We start from the raw sequence: 23,835 nt of genomic DNA, 5'->3' as shown, positions 1-23,835 counted from the left end.
GGCAGGCCCAAAGCTTTCTGGATTTCAGATTACATGTAAGAGAGGATGGGTCCTTCTACTGCAGCAGGAAACAGGTGCACATCAGTTGCCTTGTGTCAGCTGCTGGAGGGTCCATTAGCCATGGGTGGGGGCAGGGCACAAACACATTGAAGCCGATCTTGCTCTGTCTCTTCCTCATGTGAGTAAAGCATTGTTTCTTCCAGGGCTGCCTTTTGAAAATTTCCCTTGGTGACTCCCATATTAAGAAGCAATAGACAGAAGTGTGTAGGGTTCTCCCCTGAGATTGATAACCCACTCTCTGTTTCACTTTATCCTCATGTTTCTTCCTTTTTATACTCACTTTCCTATAGAAACTTACTCTTAATAATGTTCTAACTGCTCTGATTAACAGTTCCTTCCTCTTCGCTATGCCACCATTGCCAGGACTTCTCCTTCCCAAATGTGTGTTCTGGGCCCTGGTGTCAGATGTACACATTTTCTTGAAGTGAGTCAACAGAGGGCATTTTAGGGCTCAGGAAATCATGGCTTTTTAGGTTAATCCCTCAGATTTACTCAAGGGGAGACTTTACACGGAGGAAACACTATGTTTTATGTGTTCGTATAATTGTGCCAAAGCTAAATTCACCAGCTCTTGCCCATCTTTCTCATTTAGAAATCCCAAAATATACTGTTGCTACCAGTGCATAAAACAGTTTGGGGACCATTGATCATTTCACATGTATCTTGGTTATAAAAATAGTACATATTTTAAAATAAGCCCTTGGTATTTCTTAAGCATAATAAACAAGGAATTTCTTCACATTTTATATATTTTAAAGCAGTTAATGTAACAATTTAGTTATGTAAACCACATAGACATTGAAATGTATGTACAAGCTATCACACTTCAGTATTTTTATGTTTGGGTAACCATTGAAATCATCTACTACTTTGAAGTATTCAAAGTCTTTTCTTTGTTAGCTAAACTTAAACTTCTGCCCTGAATCTTTCCGCTACTTGCATTTTTGTTTACAATGCATCCCTTCTTGCTTACTCCCATTCTTTTAAAATATTGACTCTCATTTATATCTGTAAAGTTAATTTCTTCTGAAATGCTATACCCATGACCTTCTATTCTCATCTTATTTTTTATTATTTTTAACAACACTTGTATCTCTTTGAAAAATCCTCTTAGTTGTTATTTGGCAAATCTCGTATTATATACTAAGGTAAATAATAAAAAATGTAAGTTAAGAGTAAGTAAAAATGATTTTATTAATCATATGTATCATACCAATAATTAAACAACCTATTTTTATAGGTTTTATTTTACTTGAAGCTATTTTAATTGAAAGCAACATTAATCTGGAATAATTTAAACAAGAATTTTGATTTGAATGACAAAGTTTAATTAAACAAATAAAATGAAATTATTATAAGATAAACCTACTAGCCTTTTGATCTTTCCATTTTTAAAATGTATTACATTTTGAAGTTTAGGATCATCCATGTGTCCAGTTGTTTTCTTTTCGGCATTTTCTGATATTCCACTGCAGGCTATTGTGAGCTTTGTGTCAAATGAGAAATTTTTGCAGAGTATTTTGAGATGTGTTTAGTTTTGGGAGAAAAATAAAATATTCATATTAAAAATTCCTGTTTGGAAAATTAGAGATATACTGGTCCAGAGGGTATAGTACATCTGAGAGAATGGGTTTAGTAAGGTAAGGGTTAGGTATGGTTTTGTTACTTTTTTTCCCAGAAGTTCTCCTTGGTCAGTTAATCTGGTTACCAACTGGAGCAGTATTTTAACTTGTTCGTGACTACATGACAAGGATTGCACACTTACTAACCTGGGTTGTAGTGTCCTTACTTCCTCATCTCAGCTTAGTTAGCTTAAATTCAACTAGTCCTTTACAATTGCCAGTTTCTAGATGCTATCTTGAATGCCTAAAGTTTGAAGTATAAGGTAAAATGAAAAATTAACTTGCATATCTGTGAGCCTTAGAGACTGCTTGAATTAAGAACTTTAATATTCTCAGGACTCTGTGGGTCCATTTCTCATTTTCAGTTTGCCTAGGAGCACCTATGCTCACATCTCTAGTGTTACCCTTGCAAAGGGCTTGCCTCTCTTCCCTCTGACTGAATTAAGAAAGCAGGAACATGACTCTCACCTGCCCTATGGCACAAGACTTTTTTTCCCTGTGGTGGGGCCAGTATGATATATTATTAATATAACATTTTGTGATATAAAAATAAGTTTTTCGAAATCAAGTTTCTGGTGAGAAAAGGAAATGCTCCTCCAACGAAGCAGGGTGTTATTCCGTGATGAAATGTAGAGTGTTCCACAAAGAGAACAATGGTGTAGTGTCCACTGTGGTGCAGAAGGTTTTTAATGTTGTTACTATGTTTAACTTCCTGTGTGTGTATGTATGCTGCAATTAAGACATTTCTGTGTAAATGATATATCCTGATTGAATGAACAAATGGATTTAAGGCTGGAGTCCTCATTTCCTCTTGTGGTTATGTTTGAATGGGGAACACCATTCAATAGGGATCAGAAGAACTTTAGTGAACGGTGTTTTCTTGGGAAAGGGTTAGCTACAGCTGAATATGAGGAATGCCGTTTATGAGAGTTCAAAGCATGTCTTTGATATTGGCTATTTAGAGCATTAAAAATATAATACATTAGTCAGTCCAAGATAGATTAAAATGGGGAATAAAAAAGTGACTCATGACATTCCATATTTTCTGATTTGTTTTTCACTTGAATGAAAATTTGTATTGCTACCATAAGAAAATAACATTGCTGCTATTTCTATTGCTGATTATATACTTGTTCTACATTAGAACTATAAAATAGTGCTTGAATCCCATTTCAGCCCTATATTTTTTTATCAGTTGCATAAGCTCTCTAAATTTCACTTGAAAAATTTATTGTAAAAATATGTCTTGTTTTTATGATCAAAAGAATAATACATCTAAACTGCTTAACACAGTGTTTGACATATAGTAGTGCCTCAATGAAAGTAGGCCATTGTCAACTGTATCTTTTCTTGCTTTAGCTGATTTGTATTTTCTGGTTTCTCTAGATAATTAAGTTGGTTTGTAGAATTGTTATTGACAGTTGGTTTGTAGAATTGTTATTTTATATGGATTACTTTAGTGAATGCCCAAGAAAAAATTCCTAAGGGAAATATGGAAGGGATCTTGAGAATTGAATTAACCCTTTCATTGCCTTACAGTAGACTAATGCCTAATCAAGGCTTCTCAGTCTAGGCACTATTGACATTTGGGGCCAGATAAATCTTTGTTCTGGCAGGGGGGTTGTCCTTTGCATTGTAAGATGTTTAGCAGCATTCCTGGCTTCTAACTAGTAGATGCCCAAACAATCAGTCTCCCTTCTGCCTCCAGTTGTGACAAACAAAATTGTCTCAAATGTCAATTTTGACATTTGAGGGGGGAGTGAAATTATCCCCAGCTGAAAACCTCTGCTTTAAGCCATGTAGCAGGGCCATGATGATTTCATCAGCTTGAAAACTGGTAACAACAGCCTGTCGCAGTGTTTGCTGACCCTGAAGGTTGGGCTCTTTTTCATATGCCGCATTTTTTCCCAATAATATGATCATATTTTCTTCTTCAATCCTCTTATTAAACAAATGACTGTAAAATAACTTTCCGTGACTAGTGTCAAAATCATTCTGCAGGCTTGCTTTTCACAAGAACTCGTAACTTAAGTGATCTCAATACTCGGGGTCTTAGATAATCAGGAAAGCATTAATCATGTCTTTCTCTACATTATTTGCATTTTTTGGTAATTATAGACTAATGAGCATGCCCTTTATGTGATATTTTAGTTCACATATACCTTTATAAATATTTCAGCTTTGTGGTAATTAAGTAAATTGAACATTATTAATTAGAAATGCAATCAGTGGGTATAGCTAAAAAATATTTTAAAGTAGCATTTTTTAATGTCCTAATATTCTTTGAGTAAAATTCTCCATGGAATTTTTTTCCAATTTTAATTCATAAGTAAATAAAACTAAGTAGCTTTTTGATAAAAAGTAGCTAAAATCATATGATTATATACAAAGGGCATATTTGCTATACATCTGATTCTGTTATTCTTTATAGAAATGCATAGAAAAAAAGGTGTTGAGTAGAATCATTCTGAAATCATTTCACATATAAAGTAACTTTTGCAAAGCTATAATTTTATCATTTCATGAAAATCATAAAGACAGCTTTGAAATTTTTAAATTGTAATTATGCCAAAGAAAGCTACAAGCTGAAACATTTTGATGAAGAATTAACCAAATTTTTATAAAGATTATGTAATTCTCTTGTAAGTTATTCTCCTAGTGCCTAATGATATAAAAAATGAATCATCAACTTTTGGGCAGAAAATATGATTCCTGTTATTCATAAACTAATAGTTGTTGTATGTTTGTTGTTCATTCAAGTATTAGCCAGGCTTTTATGTTGTTTATATTTTAAAAATCACTGCTAAATAAACTACATTTAAAGCATAAATGAGTGTGGTATAACACATCTATGAAGGGAGATAAACATATATTCAAATGGTAAAATTTAATATTAGCTATAATTAATATTGACTTTTGGCTTTGTCTGCTCCTATACCACTCACAGTTGCTCCTGAACTTTTCTTAAATTATGTCATGAATCAGAATTATTATATGAGAAAGTTCGGGGTTCTGAAATATTAAGTTAACAGAAGTTACAGTGCAGAATATTAAATTTGAAGTTGTAATTCATTTGGCTTTCATTAAAACATTCATAATTGCTTAACTATTTATGTCTACCTTCGAATAGATTTTGGACTTCTTAATTACATTTAAAAATGCACTGTGATTTTACTGACAAAATCTTTTTTTTTCAATTTTTGAAGCATTGAATAATGAAAAATAACAATACCATTGAAAGTGTTCTCTTGAAAGGATCAATATGCTACTATAAACATGTTCAAAGTCCTTAATAATTTTTAATCATTTGTTGCAGGGCTCGTTAAGAATTTCAACTGTCCATTAAGGAGTCACTTGACAAGAAAAAATAAAAATATTGTAGAGACATGAGTAATCTGATTAGCTATTGGGTGCATTCGGTGCTTCTTGATATCAGCTGAAGCTGAATTAAATTAGTCACTGGTGCATTTGTCGATTGGAGCCAGAAAGTCTACCCTATTTAATTTTAAAATCATTTTCTCTGAGTAAATTATGGCAGTAGCCACCAAAGAAGTCATATTACTTCAGAATTAGCAAGATCTATTTCTTTTAGAGTAGGAAGATAATTATTGACTCTTAAAAGATGGAGCACACATAGGCTCAAAATAAAGGGATGGATGAAGGAAGATTTACCAAGCAAATGGAAAGCAAAAAAAGAAGGGGTTGCAATCCTAATCTCTGATAAAACAGACTTTAAATCAAGAAAGATCAAAAATGACAAAGACGGGCATTACATGGTGGTAAAGGGATCAATGCAACAAGAAGAGCTACTATCCTAAATATATGAGTACCCAATACAGGAGTACCCCGATTCATAAAACAAGTTCTTAGAGACCTGCAAAGAGACTTAGACTCCCACACAATAATAATGGGAGACTTTAACACCTCATTGTCAATCTTAGACAGATCAACGAGACAGAAAATTAACAAGGATATTCAGGACTTGAACTCAGCTCTGGACCAAGTGGACCTAATAGACATCTATAGAACTCTCCACCCCAAATCAACAGAATATAAATTCTTAGCAACACATCACACTTTTTCTAAAATTGACCACATAACTGGGAGTATAATTTTTAATCATGTCAAATATACAGTTATAAAATATTATTCTAGACATAAATGAAAATTACTTAGGCTTAAAATTCTACCAGGAGTAATGTTTACAAAGAAAATCAAGCCAGACACAAGTAAAACTAAACTAAGAAGTTAGCCAACAAATGAAAATATCATGTGTCATAGTATTTTTGATTGTTTAAGAGTATTCAGCTTTTACTAGCATTTACGGAGAGCCTGGTTCATGATAGCTACTGCGTGGGGAAAAACTGGCTGTTTGGTTCTTAAAACTCTGGAAATTAGGTATCATTATCCCAGATTTTTTAATGGGAAAATTGAGGCTGACAGCATTTGAGCAACTAGCCCTAAATGTTACTTTTAGGAGATGGTACTCAGAAGATTTAGATTCAGGCATTCCTCTCTTCTAGACCACTTATTTATCTTTTTCCATTACCTGTGTGGTGGAATCACAAATGCACTGTCATCACCATCTTAAGTGTTTTCAATCCTGTGGTCATACAAGCACCGAAGAGAGGCATGCTATACTGTTTTTTGTAAAACAAGTGAAATAAACTCTAGGGCTTGTAGAAACGTAAGATATGTGACAATATCTTATTACAAATGCACATTTATTCCAATGTAAGACCTATGGGAAGTTCAGTCTAAAAACCATTTGCACACGAGGATTAGAGAGACACTAAGCACATCATCACACCAAAAATATATGTGAAATATATATACATACAGAGTATATTATATAAAGGCTACATAAATATTTGGTTTATTTTGTATGTATATATATATGTTTGTTCTCTATGTGTATGAATGTGTGTTTGAGCTATGGTGCTATGTTTGTGGAAAATCACAAGTAACTATAGAACTATTTAATGAACACATCAATTTACATATATATATTTTACAATTCTTTGCCTGAGGGATATAAGATGGGCCATTTGATGCTGTGCAAGTCACTGGCTAAAGACTGATGCATAGAGTCTCTGTAGCCAAAACTTAGAGTCCAATAAGTAAGAGAAGACATGCTTACTTAAGTAACCAAAAACCGAGATTATATTTGAGAAGCTCAAGAGATGTACTGTCAAACTCTATGTCATGCGTCTCTCCATTTGATTCTAAAATGTTCTACTCATGTCATATAATAGATCTGACAAACTAAGAATGACTTTTAAACCTATTATATTTCTCAGTGACTGTTCACCAAAATGATACCCAAAGCAACTGCATTTCTGCCTCTTTTACGAAGCAGTAATACTCTACATAAGTGTGTAATATTGCACTTTAGTATTGGAGACGTATTACCTGGTGGAAAAATCTCCAAATTACATGCATCAAAAATTACCTTTCTTTCTAAAAATTTCTTGAGTTTCTACTGATATAACTAAAGCATTTGAATTACTTTTTTTTTCTCTTTTTATACAGTGCAAACTAGAATATCAGGCATGTGTCTTAGGAAAACAGATCTCAGTCAAATGTGAAGGACATTGCCCATGTCCTTCAGATAAGCCCACCAGTACAAGCAGAAATGTTAAGAGAGGTAAGTGACAAAAATATATTTATAATTTTACATTCATCACTCTCTACTAAAATGTTTTGCAATAAATGTTGTCATTAAATACACAATGAAGTTTGTTTTTATACAAATACCCAATATCATTTATATTTTTATTGAAGATATTTTCCTGTTAGCCTCAACTATTATAGCAAGAAATGATTTTCTTTAGATTTCTATTTATTTTGATAGTAATAACTAGATACTTCTTTCCTATGTGCTCATCATATATAAGAAATCTAAACCAATGCATTCTATAAACAGTTGTGTCTAAAACATGTGTTTTATATCTATTTTTTTCTTTTAGAGCAGAAAACTGATTATTGATAAAGTAGTAAGTAATTAAGTGGTTTGATCAGATCTGCAACTGCTCAGTCAATTAATACTAACCATTTTAAATAAAGATGTCTACCCCATGTATACAGTTGGTGTTTCATAATTTCCTGTGTAATAATTTTATAAGTTAAACTTTTTTTTGACCAGATGAAGTCTTTAATTCATTGTTTTTATTGGTTTACTATCTAATAAAAATAAAATGCATTCAACTAGATATGTACTATAATATATAACTTGACTTAAGATTATTTATTATAGTTTACATGGTATCATTATTATATTTGAAATATTGTTTATGCCTTTTTAAAAAGTCTCCATGGCTGCTAGCTCCAGCCCTCAGCACCTCTAGATAAAGAAGGAAGTGTGGAGAATAGGTGCTTCTTTAAGTCAAAAAATATTTTATAGCTTTAGAGCACTGTCATCAACAGTTATATAATTTATTACTATTGAACTCTTCTAATAATTATTATTGGATGCCCTTATTAATGTGGATAAGTAATTTTTGCCCTTTTTCCTAAAAAATGTGAAGAATGGATATGCAAATAGGAAAAATGTATTCAGTATGAAATTTCTTTAATATAAACTTATGTATTTCATTGAGCATGATATATTTGTTATTCCATATTAAAGTACCATATAAATATTTTATTACAGATATAACTTCCGAACTTCAGTTATGCCACTTATATTGGTATTAACTCATTAAGTAATATTTAAGATGAAAAAACAAAATAAAACTAAATGTTATAGCATTGCCTTTAAGAGAGACTATTTTTATTATTCAAAAATAAATTAGTCGATTTGAAAATTAATGGTAAATTAGTGCTCAATCATTAGATCCTGTGAAGAATGACACCAGTTGGTAGAAGAGAGATGCCACACTGCCTTTCAGGAGCTCTCTTCTTTTTTTTTTTTTTTTTCCATAAGTTATTGGGGCACAGGTGGTATTTGGCTGCATGAGTAAGTTCTTTAGTGGTGATTTGTAAGATCCTGGCCCACCCATCACCCGAGCAGTATAAACTGCATCATATATGTTGCCCAGGAGCCCTGTTCTTTAAGCCTCATCCTTGCTGACATGCCCTGGTCTAAGTTTAACTACCCAGTGTGGTTCCTTCTGTAGTCCTCAGCCCTCATCTCCTCCAATCCACTCTCTTCAACACAGCCCAAATAAGGACTTTCAGTACCACCTTGAATATACTAATTAGCCCCCAGATAATCAAAAAGCTACTTGTGGTTTCCTTTTAACTGAAATTCTTTGATGTTTGTGCCTTCCTCATTCCCACTTCTGATGGAGTACATTTTCACAATTAAATTGAAGACAAAACTGACCACATTTATCTCTGGAAATCACTTCAGGTGGGAAACAAATCCTACCAGGTTCACTATCCATGAGCCAATTTTTTCACTGAAGGCTATTAAGAACAACATTTGAGATGTGGTCATAGTAAGTGTATATCTCTAATGTATCACAGACTTTCAAAAAGGCTTTACTTCGATGAGATTTCCCGCTTTTAAACTTCGTTTTGAATGAAAAGGTATTGCTGATATAGTATTAATTTATGATAATCAACCACAAGCTGCAAAAGGAACTCTAAGTGCATTAAAGATGGACGGTAGCACATCTGAGAAGAGGATCTCCTGTGAATAAACAATAATTATTTTTCATATTGTCAAATTTTCTGTATAGTGTGTATATTAATATATCAAGAACGAAACTTTTAAAATTCATATCATCAAGGGATAAAGATCATTTGTGTTCAATCGTGCGTAGAAAGAGAGGCAAGAAGAATTTAAACTAATCCTGCTCTGACAAATTGTCAGGGCAACGCAAGTACAGGATTTTGCTACCTGCTGTGGAAAAGCAGTACAGTCAATTTTGAGTGTCATTTCTACACAGTGCCAAAGGCTGAGAGACAGGGGAAATATAAAACCGAGTTTAGTATCATTTCTAATCTTTCAACTGTCATTTACATTAGAAGCATGCTTTAGGTAGACTGTGCAGTGCAGGAAATTCTATTTAATATCTTCTCTGTTCTAGAAAAAGTGAGGAATAAACTACCAACAATGAGATATTTCTTAAATCTTTCTGACTTCCTATATTTAAGGTCAAATTAGCACCATAGTATGTTTTCCTATGTTAAGATCAGAATCTTTAAATCTACTTGAAATGCATTAAAACTAATAAATATAGATTTTCTTCATAAAGTATGAATAAATAAAGTTTTTCTCTATTTCTCTAATGTACTTATTAAGAAATGTGCATAAATTGGTCCAAATACATACATTCAAGTATTTTAAATAAATAAAAACAGATAAATTCCATGTTTTAAACCCTAAATTCTGACTTTACATAAGTAGATAAGCATACACCCTTCAATTAGTAACTTAGCTATACAGTTTTCTCATTTTCTAACTCATAAATTTAGTATTACACAGGCCAGTGTTTTGCAGTCCCTTTAATGGATTCCCTCCTTTTCTTCCATCTTTTTTTGTTAACGTACTGTTCAATTGCAAATAAAAAAGTATTATTTGTAAAGTAGATCAAATTCATTCAAAGGATATTGACATTTCAGCTGATTTTTAGAGGCCTCTAATATTTTTATGGCCAGGAAAATGTGAGATTCAGAGTTGTGAGCATGGTCTATGAATAGACCATTTTCTACAGATTTTATGTATGTGTATAAAATGTAATCCTAAGAATTAGAAAGGACTTGCAAAACAAAAGTTCATTGAAAAAGAACATTGAAAAATGTTGTAGAAAACATTTATTTTTAAGTAGGATTTTTCTACCCTAGACAAATCTTAAATTGTCTACACAACAATGGTACATAAGCACAGTAAACTTTAGACATATGACACATCTAAAGTGCTCCATTGGTTTACTCATTTCACTGGTTAGAGTCAAAAGATCATTTTAATTGACATTTTCTGTTTGTTTCAAATCTGGGTATTCCAAAGTTCAAACTACTTTTCTTATGATTATGAGTTTTATGGTTTTATATATCTAACCTCTTAAAATTTAATTCATTTCAACTTATATCATTTTGAATATTTTAACCCCAACATGCATTTAAACACATACTCTTTATGCACCTTGATAGTTTGAATTGTTGAGTTTCAGTGAAGCCTGAATAGAGAAGGAAAATAACCTATTTTAAAAAGTAACAGGTGAAGCTGGGTAAAAAAAGGAGGAAGTAGAAAAGGAACGTGGAATCCTAAAGGCCTTGGGCACCTTCAAGAAAGCCATCCCTTGCTTCTAGGATACAGAGTACTTTCAAGGAGGATACAGTGCAAATCGGTCGTTGCCAGACATGAAAGCTTTGGAATTAATTTATCTGAGTCAAACATATGAAAATGTTTATGTTCTTGAGCAAAGAGTTAACATTTCCAAAACTGTTTTTCTAAGTTTTACTTGAAAAGAGTTAACAGTTTCTAGTAAATCTTAGAGAAATTTATTATGTTACTGAGAAAATTTTTTTGTTTGTTTGTTTGAAGTTGGGGTGGGTGGTTATTTTAGAAATAAGGCAACCAAGTCCCAGCAAGGATACTAGATGAAGAAATAACAGGAAAAATTGAATTGGGGTAATATTGCTGAGATGAAATTCACAAGGCTTTAAATCCAATTGGATATGATGGACAAGGAAAAAGAATCCCTCTAAGATTATTCTGAATTTAGTAATCTGGGTGATTTATAGAATGCTAACCAAAAGGACTAGCTTATTTTTCTGGACCTGTGGTTTGTAATTCCTACTAATCCTCATCTGCATTTTTAAAAATACAACTAGAGGTTTCTTTTATTGGGAGCTGAGAATCATGTAACTTATCATATTTCTCGTTTTGCCTTATTCATATAACTCTGTTATCCTACATACTAGACTTTAATCCTAAGTGTGTGTGTGTGTGTGTGTGTTTAACTAGTTTATGGAATTTCTTTCTGGTTTGTGCATTGTTATCCTGTGGAGAGCCTAACATTCATTAAGGGTATAAATTTTAGAATTCCAGTCCTTCACTGCTGTGTGGTTCTTAGCTATATACTTAAGTTTATGAGTCTCATTTCTTCATCTGTAAAATATAAAATATATAAATCATTAGGATTTATGGATGTATTTCCTCAAATTTAACCATCTTTGCATTTCTATTTCATTTCAAAAGATTATACCTGTAAAATGCTGCTGAATCCTAGTAAATTACATAACTTTTTCACATATTAAATGCCATTTGTAATTTTATTTGTGGTGCTTTTAACATCATATTGGGTGGTAAAAATTGAAGAGATTTAATTTTTTCTATACTTAATAGTATGTATTTGCATATTTTGCAAAATATTTGTACATTGAGAGCTTGAAACAACTCATCAGTACAATTCTTTAGCCTGAAAGTTATTATCGGTCATTTTTTTTTTCTTTTTTTTTGTTGTTGAGACGGAGTCTCGCTCTTTCATCCAGGCTGACTGCAGTGGCGCTATCTTGGCTCACTGCAAGCTCCACCTCCCGGGTTCACGCCATCCTCCTGCCTCAGCCTCCCGAGTAGCTGGGACAACAGGTGCCCGCCACCACGCCCGGTTAATTTTTTGTATTTTTAGTAGAGACGGGGTTTCACTGTGTTAGCCAGGATGATCTCGATCTCCTGTATAGGTCATTTGCTTTGACAAGTCTTTCACATTCTTTTATAGCTACTAGCCATTGCAACATATATTTCCAGACACAGAGAGAGGGATATGTAGCCATGTATGTAGTTATATACTGCTTCTTGATACAATTACTAGTCTAAATGTACATTATAATATTTTGTAATTAAAAACAGCTTTTCTAGGTGATCTAGGTCATCAGGAAAGATAATAGTGAACTACCATCTGGACACATTTGTTAATGCCTGTACTCCCATTCCTTTATGTTTTAGCAGTTATAATTTTGTGACATTATTTAAATTTTCTTAAATTCTTTAGTACTTGATTTTTGACAATTTCTATCAGAATGTGTGTATTAAAATGCAAATTAGGCACTGTTAAAAGAAAGCAGTTTTAATGATTCATATGCTGTTGTCACGAGTTACTAAAAGACATTTGTTTCAAACCTTGGCCCTTGATGTGAGCTACGCATTTCTAAGTACAATGGGTCCAGCAATAAAGTACAAAAATCTTGTGCTGGCTTTTATTCTTTATTGGGACCCACACCAGACACAAGTTTGAGACAGATTTGTAATGAGTCCTTCTCACTTCAGAGATCATTGGTACCCATGAAATTTTAGTATGAGGTCAGAGATCATTCAACAACCACAACATAAACAAAAAGATAGCTGTTTATTTAACAAAAGATATCTCATCTGAGACTGATTGTATTATTTGTAAATGGATGTGGGGACAATGAGTATAGGTTTGTAATCATTAGCTTCCTTTCCATATTAAACTGCAAAGCCTGATAATTTTTATTTACAATATAACAAGGTATGGGACTGAGTTATTCTATAATCTGACACAGTCATTTTTTCCATTATTCATTTCAGTACTCTGAGTGCTATGGAACCCTATCAAGAAACAAAGTTTATTTCATTATTGTGCTATGATTATAAGTTAACTGATTTAAGGAAAAAGTATTATTGATTAAGAATTAATGTATGCCATTTTCCAACTGACAAATAATTTAGTTTTAACGTTTAATTTTGTATGATGGAATTTTTTATATCCTCTGAATTATGGAATGGATTTTCAATGAGAAACAGATTAACATCAGTGTATTAATATACTCTTGCAACATGCATGCTTCTCCATAACTAATATAGCATATTCATAAATGGTAAGTTCTTCTGTAATTTTGTTTAATTGGATCCATGGAAAAATAAAATTAAGTAAGTTTATTGGCAAGTGTTGCATAATTATTTATAATAAAAATTAAGTTTTACTCATTTGGATTATTTGAAATACGTTCTTGGATTAAATTAATGTGTCTGAAAACAGAACATAACCTGAAAGAGGACAGTTTTCAGTGTCTTCTCTGAAGACTATTTTTGTGTTAAATAATGAATTTCATATTTTACACAAATATTTTACATTATCTGTGAAACTGATGTTGGACTAAATTTTAACTTCCCTACTAATTTTACTTAGAAATTTTGAATTTTGAGCTTATGTAGTTGTATGTTATCAGATATAAAAGTGAAAAATAGCTCTGTATTAATTCATGTAGCACTGAAGGATGTTTAAACTTATTCCTTCTTTAACTCCTTTCCAATACATAATATGGCATGTTCTTTTAAGATAACTATTTACAAAATGCAGTATAAGCACTCACTTAAAAGCAGTGGTCATAGTCAAAATATTTAACAGGTTTGAACTGGGTCCCGACAAATCACAATTGATGCAAGCCCAGACAGCACCATGGTACAGTGTGGTTTGGCCAGAAGATGAAATCAGAAACTGAGTATTTCTTGGTTTAAAATGGATATGTTGAGATATATTAAGAGGTTGATATTGGTGAACTCTTTTCCTGAGATCTGTATGTTAAGATGAATACATTTCTTGAAAAAGCACATAAAATTACCCTGGAGGGAGTGATACTGTTTTTCAGACTATCTCTACACTTTAACTTATATCATGCTGACCTTAGCTTAAGTGTGCTTTACACATGTTAATTCTAACGTAGAAACCACATGCCATTCAAGCTTATTACAAGGAAGGAGACAAATAATAATTATATGCACACAAATAATAGTGCAAAATCAAATATTATTTCTATAATGCACATGGCTGTCATCCCCCTTTCCACCCAGTACGTATCTTAAAAAGTATGGTCTACCACATATTCAACAGCATTTACTTGTAGCAATATTAAATATAATGTACAATAATAAGGAGATGTTTGCTATTCCACTTCTAGTATAGGATGTATTAGCTTTCCAAATATATAAATAAGGTCAATTGATTTGTATTTAGATCTTCTGTGAAATCCTTTTGTGCATGGAAGAATAATGAAATATTTGAAGTTTAGCATCACACATTCTGAACAGTCTCTTAAAATTATATTTGAGCTTATAGTTTCTTTATGTAACTTAGCAGCTTAAAAAAGTCTAGGAGGATTTCAGGATCTCATGATAATTTTAAGCCTCAAGATAAGAAAGGAAAGCAAAGTTAAGGCAGTATTTACAGAGCCTCATAAAGAAATTGTTGATTTGATATTTCAGAAATAGGAAAAAATTCTCAAAGATTGTCAATTTTAGATATAGTACAAATATTATCTATGTTTTGTGGAGCGAAATAAATAATGAAGCCATATGGAATTAAAAGTAATAAATAAAAATGAATTCTTTTTCTGTAAAATATATTTGATACAAGTAAGTTAGTTGAAGTAAAGACACTGTATGTACAATTCTATACTTTTTAATTTTGTAATTATACTTTGAAATCACTTGGTTAATTACTATTAATCAATTTACTACATTAATTTATCGTAGGAATAAATCATTTCTGTTATGGATATATCATTTTCTGTTATTTGCAAATAACAAACTTTAGACATTTTGCAAGTGACTAAATAAGAAAAGGAAAAAAATGCAATTATGTGACCGATGTTTCTATTTACATGTTAATGTAAACTATGCCTGTGAATTTTTTAATTTCAAAAACATTACAAAAGTAAAATTGTATTACATTTTATTCTATTTAACAACTAATTTAAAAGTATATTTTGAAAGTTTGTATGGTTTTCTGAGTTTTTACTTCTTTTCAGTATTAGATTAGTTTATTTGGAAATCATATTACAAAGGTCTATGAAGAGATAGGGAATAATATAACAAAGATGTAATATATTTAGCAAATTATTGAACATACCAGTCCACAAAGATTTTCAGTGAATTCAACATTTATGAGGAATGTTATATAGGGATTTTTAAATACTTAATGAGGGACATATAAAGGTTAAACCGGATGGTTCAAGAATGGAGGAGCATGAGCAATTAGGAAGTTGGTAAGAATTGAGGCTTGAAATGATTGTGATTAAAATATTAGAGATAGGAAGCAGATGATAGATTCAAGAAATGTTTAGGAAGCTAAATGGTTATGCCTTGTCGATTGACTTTAGGAAAGGAGAGGAGAATTAATGATAACTCCTGAGAAGATTATGGTGATAAAACCGAGATGGAAAAATTGTTAGAGAATCAAACGACATGGGAAAGTTGTTAAGTTCAATATTGGACACAGTGTTTTTAAGGTGTCAATGGCCAAACCAAGTATAGACACATTTGCCTTTACACATCTAAGAGAAGTAGTCTGGGTTTTTCTAAAGTAAACGCTGGAGAATTTACAGGTAATACATCAAATCATGAGAGTGAACAAAATCCACTGAGGAACAGAAAGTGAGAAAAGCAGTGGCTCAGTTCTGGAAAAGACTATACATGCATGGGTCAGAAAAGGAAGAAGAATCTGTGGAGGACTTAAGGAGAAACAGGAGAGAACAGTGTACCAGAAGCTGAGGAATAATTCTGACTTGAAAGAGATGAAGAGCTTGACTCTTGACTACAGAAGGAATGTTCAGTAATATGACACCTGAGAAATGACCACAGACTTCAGCTATTAGAATATCAGTAGTAACTATAGAAAAAGCAACCTCAGTCTACCAGGAGTTCAATAAAATAAAGTGAACAAATTACTTGGCATATATAGTAGGTATCTGTATCAGTCTGTTCTTGCACTCCCATAAATAAATACCTGAGATTGGTAATTTATAAAGAAAAGAGGTTTAATTGGCTCACGGTTCTGCAGGCTGTACAGGAAGCATCAGGGCTTCTGCAGCTCAGGAGGCCTCAGGAAATTTACAATCATGGTAGAAGGCAAAGGGGAAGCAGGCATGTCTTACATGGCCAGAACAGGAGGCAGAGAGAGAAGAGGGAGATGGTACACACTTTTAAACAACCAGATCTTATGAGAACTCGGGACAGTACCCAGGGGAAAACTGCCCCCATGATCCAATCACCTCCCACCAGATCTCACCTCCAACATTGGAGATTAAAATTCAACATGAGATATGAGCTGGGACACAGATCCAAACCATATCAGTATTCAATAAATGTTTCTTCTCCCACTGGTCTTCCATCCCCCATTCCCAACATGTAATTTGTTTCAGTGGAGTTCAAAGAACACAGTACAAATGTAAAATATGAGGGAAAGTGGTGAAAATAACATTTATCTGGCATCTACTATATGCAAGGTAATTTGCCTTTGTCATTTCATTTAGTTCTCAAAATATGTACGTATTTTTTAAATCTTACACTTTTTTTTAGAGACAAAGTCTTGCTATGTTTCCCAGGTTGGTCTCAAAGTCCTGGTCTCAAGTGATCCTCCCACCTCAGCCTCCTGAGTAGCTAGAACTATAAGTGCACGCCACCATGCCTGGCTAATTTTTTTTTATTTTTATTTTTGTGGAGACAGGATCTCAGTATGTTGCTCAGGCTGGTCTCTAAATCCTGGCCTCAAGTGATCCTCTTACCTCAGGCTCCCAAAGCGCTGGGATTACAGGCATGAGCCATCATGATCATGCCTGGCTATAACTCTTATTGGTAAACCAGCTGGGAACATGAGGAAACTGAAGTTCCAAAGTGAAGAGACATTTCTTTAATTTAAAATAGTTGCCAGATAGTCTTTCTGCCTTCTCTATCTACACTCTGCATATATATTTTTTTTAATTAACAGGCTGATTTTACCCCAGATTTGTCACTTTTCTAAATTTTGGTTAAATCTCTTAAATTTGTTAAACATAAATCCATAGCCATTTTAAAGTAAAAGGGCTAGATTAATATCATTTTGCCCTTACTAGTATATGCTGGACACTCCTTTAGCTGCATGTATTATTTAAATGTCTTATTTCATCTAGTCCTCACAAAGCCCTAGGATGTGGATGCTATTTGTATCCTTGCTTCACTTTACAAATGATTAACCTGAGCCACGGATAAGTTAAGTAACCAGTCTAAAGTCACACAACTAATAAGCACCAAAGCAAGGTTTTGAAGCGATGATTGCTGCCTCCTAATTACAGTGTCTTACCAGCCCTTTGGAGTCTCTCTTTCTGTTATGGTCACAGGTCATGTGCTCCTTCAATAACAGTATATAATTTTGGTGATATGTGTGAAATAACTTAGAGTATTTGTATGATTTTTACCAAGCAGAGATATATAAAGAATTGACATTGTATTTTTAAAATGAACTTACTACAAGCTATGAGTTAAATATACATTTTAAAGATTTTTTATACATTTAAAATATACATTTTATACATTTAAAATATACATATAAAATATACATTTAAAATATACATATAAAATATACATTTTAAAATTTTTAAAAATTTATTGGCCTATGTTGCCTATGATTTTGGCCAACTTCTTTTTTTTTTTTTTTTTTTTTTTGAGACGGAGTCTCGCTCTGTCGCCCAGGCTGGAGTGCAGTGGCGCGATCTCGGCTCACTGCAGGCTCCGCCCCCCGGGGTTTACGCCATTCTCCTGCCTCAGCCTCCCGAATAGCTGGGACTACAGGCGCCCGCCACGTCGCCCGGCTAATTTTTTGTATTTTTAGTAGAGACGGGGTTTCACCGTGTTAGCCAAGATGGTCTCGATCTCCTGACCTCGTGATCCGCCCGCCTCGGCCTCCCAAAGTGCTGGGATTACAGGCGTGAGCCACCGCGCCCGGCCCCAACTTCTTATAGTGTATATATTTGGGAGCCAAATTTTCATGAAATATTACATAATAAACATTCTGAGATGCCAACAAGTAAACATGCATCATTTATTTTTCTCTCCTTAGAAGTTTTGTTTATAACTTTGTTTCAATTATTTTTCGAGATGGAGTCTTGCTCTGTCGCCCAGGGTGGATTGCAGTGGCGTGATCTTGGCCCACTGCAACCTTCGCCACCCGGGTTCAAGCAATTCTCCTGCCTCAGCCTCCTGAATAGCTGGGATTACAGGCATGTGCCAATTCGCCCAGATAATTTTTGTATTTTTTTTAGTAGAGATGGGGTTTCACCATGTTGGCCAGGCTGGTCTCGACTCCTGACCTCAGGTGATCCACCTGCCTCGGCCTCCCAAAGTGCTGAGATTACAGGCATGAGCCACCGCGCCCGGCCATTTTGTTTATATCTTTCCTGGTAGCATTTTTCATATTTCCAAGGTGATGCAGGATGATAGCTATGGTAGCAATAGATGATTTACTTAATGTATTACTAATTAATCTTTTCTGTGCATTTCTTGTAAAGTATATTATACCAAATTTCTACTTATTGGCAAAATTATTAGTTTCTACTATTTTTTACATAATTAGTAACCAGTTAAATGTAAAATCACTTGTAATGAAGTTATTACTACAAACAAAAAAATCAGTTCAAGAATTTTAATATATTTTTCCCAAATCATCTCTAAGAATGAAAGTATGGTTTATCTCTGAACAAAAATGACCTGTTAATGAGAATGTACTCTGAAATGGATTGTGGAAACATTTTACCTCCTGCTTACTGTTCTTTTGAGATTTTCATTCTTTTTTCTTCTATCCCTACCAAAGATCTGGTATTTAATAGCACTTGATTTAAACACTGTTACATTTGCCTAATAATACGTTTATATTTATTTGTATTTAGCTTGTGTTTTCTGAACGTGAGATCTCTAATTGCTTTTATTTTATTTTCTGTAATGGAACTCTTCACTTAAAATTTGGCAGTTTTAACACCATAAAAGAAATATCTCAACTCTAATAACAGAATTTACCCAAAGCAAGAATAATCAAGGAATGTTCAATGATACCAGAGAAAATAGCTGCAGAGAAATCTACTTTTTGAATCACAATCAGTAAGTCTAAAATGGCTCTGAAAGGTTCAGAATTTTGGTTTCTATAGGAGAATATTTTGACACCAAATAATTTGTGTACATGGTAAAATACTAACTAGTACAAATCAAAATATAATGAGATCAACTGTTCTTGCACAAACCCTTTAAATCCTGTTTTATTGATTAGAGGTAGCCACTTTAACCACTATGGTATTTCATTCTTTTGGTTGTTTCTATTGTAACTTTGATGTGTGTATCCCTTCACTGATAATGTATCAATTAGAGACAATATTTACTATTTTGAAAAATAAATATTTATCTTATTTCTCTACCCCAAACTTCCCATAGTGATAATAAATTATTATTAAAGTTATCTCACTGATAATTTTTAACCTTTCAATAAATGTAAACTTTTTTCTTGTTTCATCAAGTTCAGAAAAGTGTCACCAGCACCCTTAATTTTACAACAAGTTCTGCTCATTCGTCTCGACTTCCTTCACCTACATATATTTTATGTTTTTTACACTTAAATATTTAACTAAAACAAGTCTTCCATGATTAGTCTGGAGTTTGATACTAAATGTTAAAAATCAAAAGATACTATTAATATCGTTTGTAAATAATTTTTACTATAATATAGTATATTATGCTATATACACATGTTCATCACCACTATAAAATGCTGTACATCCTTGTGCCAATAAAACTAGAATGCCAAGACCTGATGGATCATCTATTCAACATTATCGTTTGCTTAAAATCATGCCAAATTTTAGTTAACATGATATTTGATATTTTTCTGCTTTTACTTTTATGTGTATTTATTTTATGCTAATTGTTTTCCCCAGGCCGTAAGTTTTTGTTTCTTCAGTTTCTTAACTCTCTTCCACGGAGCTTCTAAATAGGTTTCTTTTTCATCAAGAGGAAAGAACAAAATTCCATTGCCATATTTTCAAAATTCTTTAGTCTCAAATTGTAAGAAAACACCAGTCACATTCCCAGCGGTATGTAGGAAAGCAGTTCTTCACAGTGTTCCCACAAGTCTTGAACTACCTTCCCAAGCAAACATTCTTGGAATAATGTTTCCCTTCAAGTGAGTGGGTGGAGTTATTGAATTAGGCTATAACAAAGCCCCTCACTTCTCTGAGGAGATTTGTTTAATTCTCGCAGTAGTGAAGATAATGCCTTCTTCCAAGGCAACAGCGAGTTAAGTTTGCTCCCAATCCCAAATAGGTTGTGTTTTCCTGAGCCCCGTGCTCCTCAGCTGTGCCACAGATCTGTGTGCTCCGACTTCCACTGGGCTGGCTCCTGTTGCTTCTGTGTGACTTGAGGGGGCAATGGGAATTCATGTGAACAAGAAGAAGCTTTTGCTACCTGCTGTGCCATGAGTAGTAAACTGTCTACATTCTTTCAGAGTTGTTTCAATTACTGACCAAATTTCTGAAAATGTGGTAACATCACAGCTTTCTGCTGCCTAGAAACCACTTGCTCTTCACTTGGCACTTTGTCTATTCTAGACCTTTCTACACTCTGTCCCAGTCCAGTCCTGTCTGGTCCGAAACCTGCACAAATTCTCATCTGTAACACTTGTAATTTCCGCTCCTAGTTTATGTCCATAATTACTCTAATTTAATATTTTCCATTTTCTTATATTGTCTCCTTTGGTTTTCTTGACTACAGCTATATGCCTTAATATTTTCTTAAAGAGGGTGTGGGTATGGTAAACTTTTTAGGAGCTTCAATATCAGACAACTCTTTATTTTGAACATAGAATTGTTAAATAGTATGGTAAATAGAATTTAATGCCGGATAAAATAGCATATTTCCTCAGTATGTGAAAGCTTTGATCATTTGTCTTCTAGCTTCTGATATTGTAGACAGCAATAATATTATTTACATTATAGAAAATGATGTATGAATAACTGAAAGGAATATCATGAAAAGTATTTCACCATTAAAATTAATAATATAGACAAAAATATCATACTAGAAAATCTGAGGCTATATAAACTAACTTGGGATTTTTGAACTATTAACTTTTTCTGAAAGTAAATATTTTAATAATACATAGTTTCAGCTTATTTTTTAAATATGCAAAAGTGTTGCAGAAAAGTGATACTGATTATCAAAAGTAATAACCAACCTATCATAAATATTTATATGGCATTAGTGATTTACATATTGTAAATTTGACAAATATATCTATATGTCCTTTAAAAAACTTGTAGATCACTCACTCCTCTATGGGATAATTTTCTTAAAGATTTTAGCCATATGTAAGCATAGCACAAATTAAGGTGCACAGTTATTTGTTTAAGACAAAAATGTCTTACAATACGGGCAGATTAGAACAACTTTCTGATATTCTAGTCTATTTATATAAATAGAAGGTATTGACATAATTACTTAACTAGGTCAGGCAAAAGAGTTATTATTAAAGTTCTACTACTTTAGGGATTACTTTTTCCAATAAGATATTAAATTTGCATCTGCCCTAATTTCTGTCATTTTGCATATATGTCATGTACCAAATACAATTCTACAATCTACTTTTCCAAAACTTTTGATTATCATAAAGTCTTCTATTTAAAACCCAAGTGTCCAGGGAGTCACTTGATTCCTGTATTTAAACTCACAGTTGTAGGGGCCACACATGTGTGTGCTTACATGGGTGATACTGCCACTGACCTGAAGTTTGACATTGAGGAGATTAGCAATTACATGCTAATTCAGTTTCCTCTTCTACAATGTAGGTAAAGTAAAATCCACTGAGTATTTGTGAAGATTAAATTGAATACACAGATACAATGTCCTTAGCACGTTATATAAATAATCAATTCTACTTATCAAAGACCTATATTTTTCAAGGGTCTGATGCTTTTTCCCTACTTGGAAGCTAACAAGCCTGCCTGCCACAATCTCACAGATGCTGGCAGCATACAGGAGACTTTGAAATCAGAGATATAGGACTCTGATTGTTGTTCACAAGAACTTCTTGCTTGCGTTCATTCTCCTTGGTCACAAGCTCACAGGTGGGATTCAGCTCAGGAGAATGCTGTATGCCTGGTGGGGTTGAGTATTAGCTGAGCAATGCCAAGCTTAGGTAACCCCCATCCTTATAAAGAGGATAGTAGCAAACTTGTCCAACCCAGAGAAAGACATTATCTTTACTATTCTGGAAAGCAACAGATTTTGTTCTCTCCCCTGCATGGCGACACTACTTCAATCTCCCAAGATCATTTGCTATACATGCATCTTCAAAATGACAGTCTGGGACAAAAGCTACTACAAGGTGCATGTACACATGAGAGACACTTGGGAAATTGTTCTTAACAATATTATTATCAAATCCATTCCTTCTTCTGAGTGAATACCCACATGCTTTTGAGATCTTTGATGCCAATTTGCCTTCCTCTTTTTCCTTTAGAATCTGTCCCTTTTGTTTCTGTTGAGTTCTATACCCTTCCCCAACTACCAACCTATGTTCTTAGCATCTACAGTGCCTAGTTTAGAGAAAATAATTGTTCAAATTAAATGAGTTGAGTTTATGAATTTATTGGTCAGGAATCAAACTAATTTAGTAGTAACAGGGAATCTTAAAGAAAGGACATTAGAATTTATCTACACCATGATTCTCAAAGTTCAATATATGTCTCCTATAAGTATTTGAAATGAAAACTTTCATTTTTATTAAAATAGGCTTTATTTGTGGAACAGTTTAGGTTCACAACAATATTGAGCAGAAGGTACAGCGATTTAACATATAACCCATACATCCACACATGTATAGCCTCTTCCATTATCAACATCTTCCATCATACTGCAATTGCATCATTTGCTGCAATTGATGAAGCTATTGATACATCATTATCACCCAAAGTTCATAGTTTACATTCAGGTTCACTCTTGTTATTGTACATATTATGGGCTTGGAGAAATTTATAATGACAAGTATCAATCATTGTGGTATTATACAAAGTAGTTCATTGCCATAAAAATACTTTGTGCTCTACCTTTTCATCCCTCTCTTCTCCAAGCCCTGGAAACCACTGATGTTTTTTTTTTAACTTCTTCATCATTCTTCTTTTCCAGAATGTCATTGCTTTGGTTTGGTTTGTCCCCACCAAAACTCATGTTGAAATTTGATTCCCAGTCGTGGTGCTGGGAGGTGAGGTCTGGTGGAAAGTATATGGGTCATAGCAGCAGATCCCTCATGGAGACTAATGCCCTCCGAGAGGGGTGAATGAGCTCTCCCTCTCTCCATGATAGATGAGTTCTTGAGAAAGAAGGTTGTTAAAAAGACTCTGGCTTCCCCTGTTCCTCTTTCTTGCTTCCTTTTTCACCAGGTGATCGCTT

At 33.3% G+C, this 23,835-nt stretch overlaps 1 protein-coding gene across 4 annotated transcripts in view; it reads left to right on the top strand.

Annotated features, from left to right (window-relative positions):
• Nucleotides 1-23,835, top strand: part of SPOCK3 (SPARC (osteonectin), cwcv and kazal like domains proteoglycan 3) — a 510,259-nt gene that overhangs the window by 340,426 nt on the left and 145,998 nt on the right. For all 4 annotated transcript variants that reach the window (XM_054683476.2, XM_054683477.2, XM_001151431.5 and 1 more), the window contains one exon: nt 7,215-7,329. In XM_054683476.2, the coding sequence (XP_054539451.1) occupies nt 7,215-7,329 (115 nt within the window). The remainder of the gene's footprint in view (nt 1-7,214; nt 7,330-23,835) is intronic.

Source organism: Pan troglodytes, chromosome 3, assembly GCF_028858775.2.
Source record: "Pan troglodytes isolate AG18354 chromosome 3, NHGRI_mPanTro3-v2.0_pri, whole genome shotgun sequence".
NCBI lineage: Eukaryota > Metazoa > Chordata > Mammalia > Primates > Hominidae > Pan > Pan troglodytes.
The sequence above is the reverse complement of the archived record's forward strand: the minus strand, read 5'-3'. Positions and strand labels throughout refer to the sequence as shown.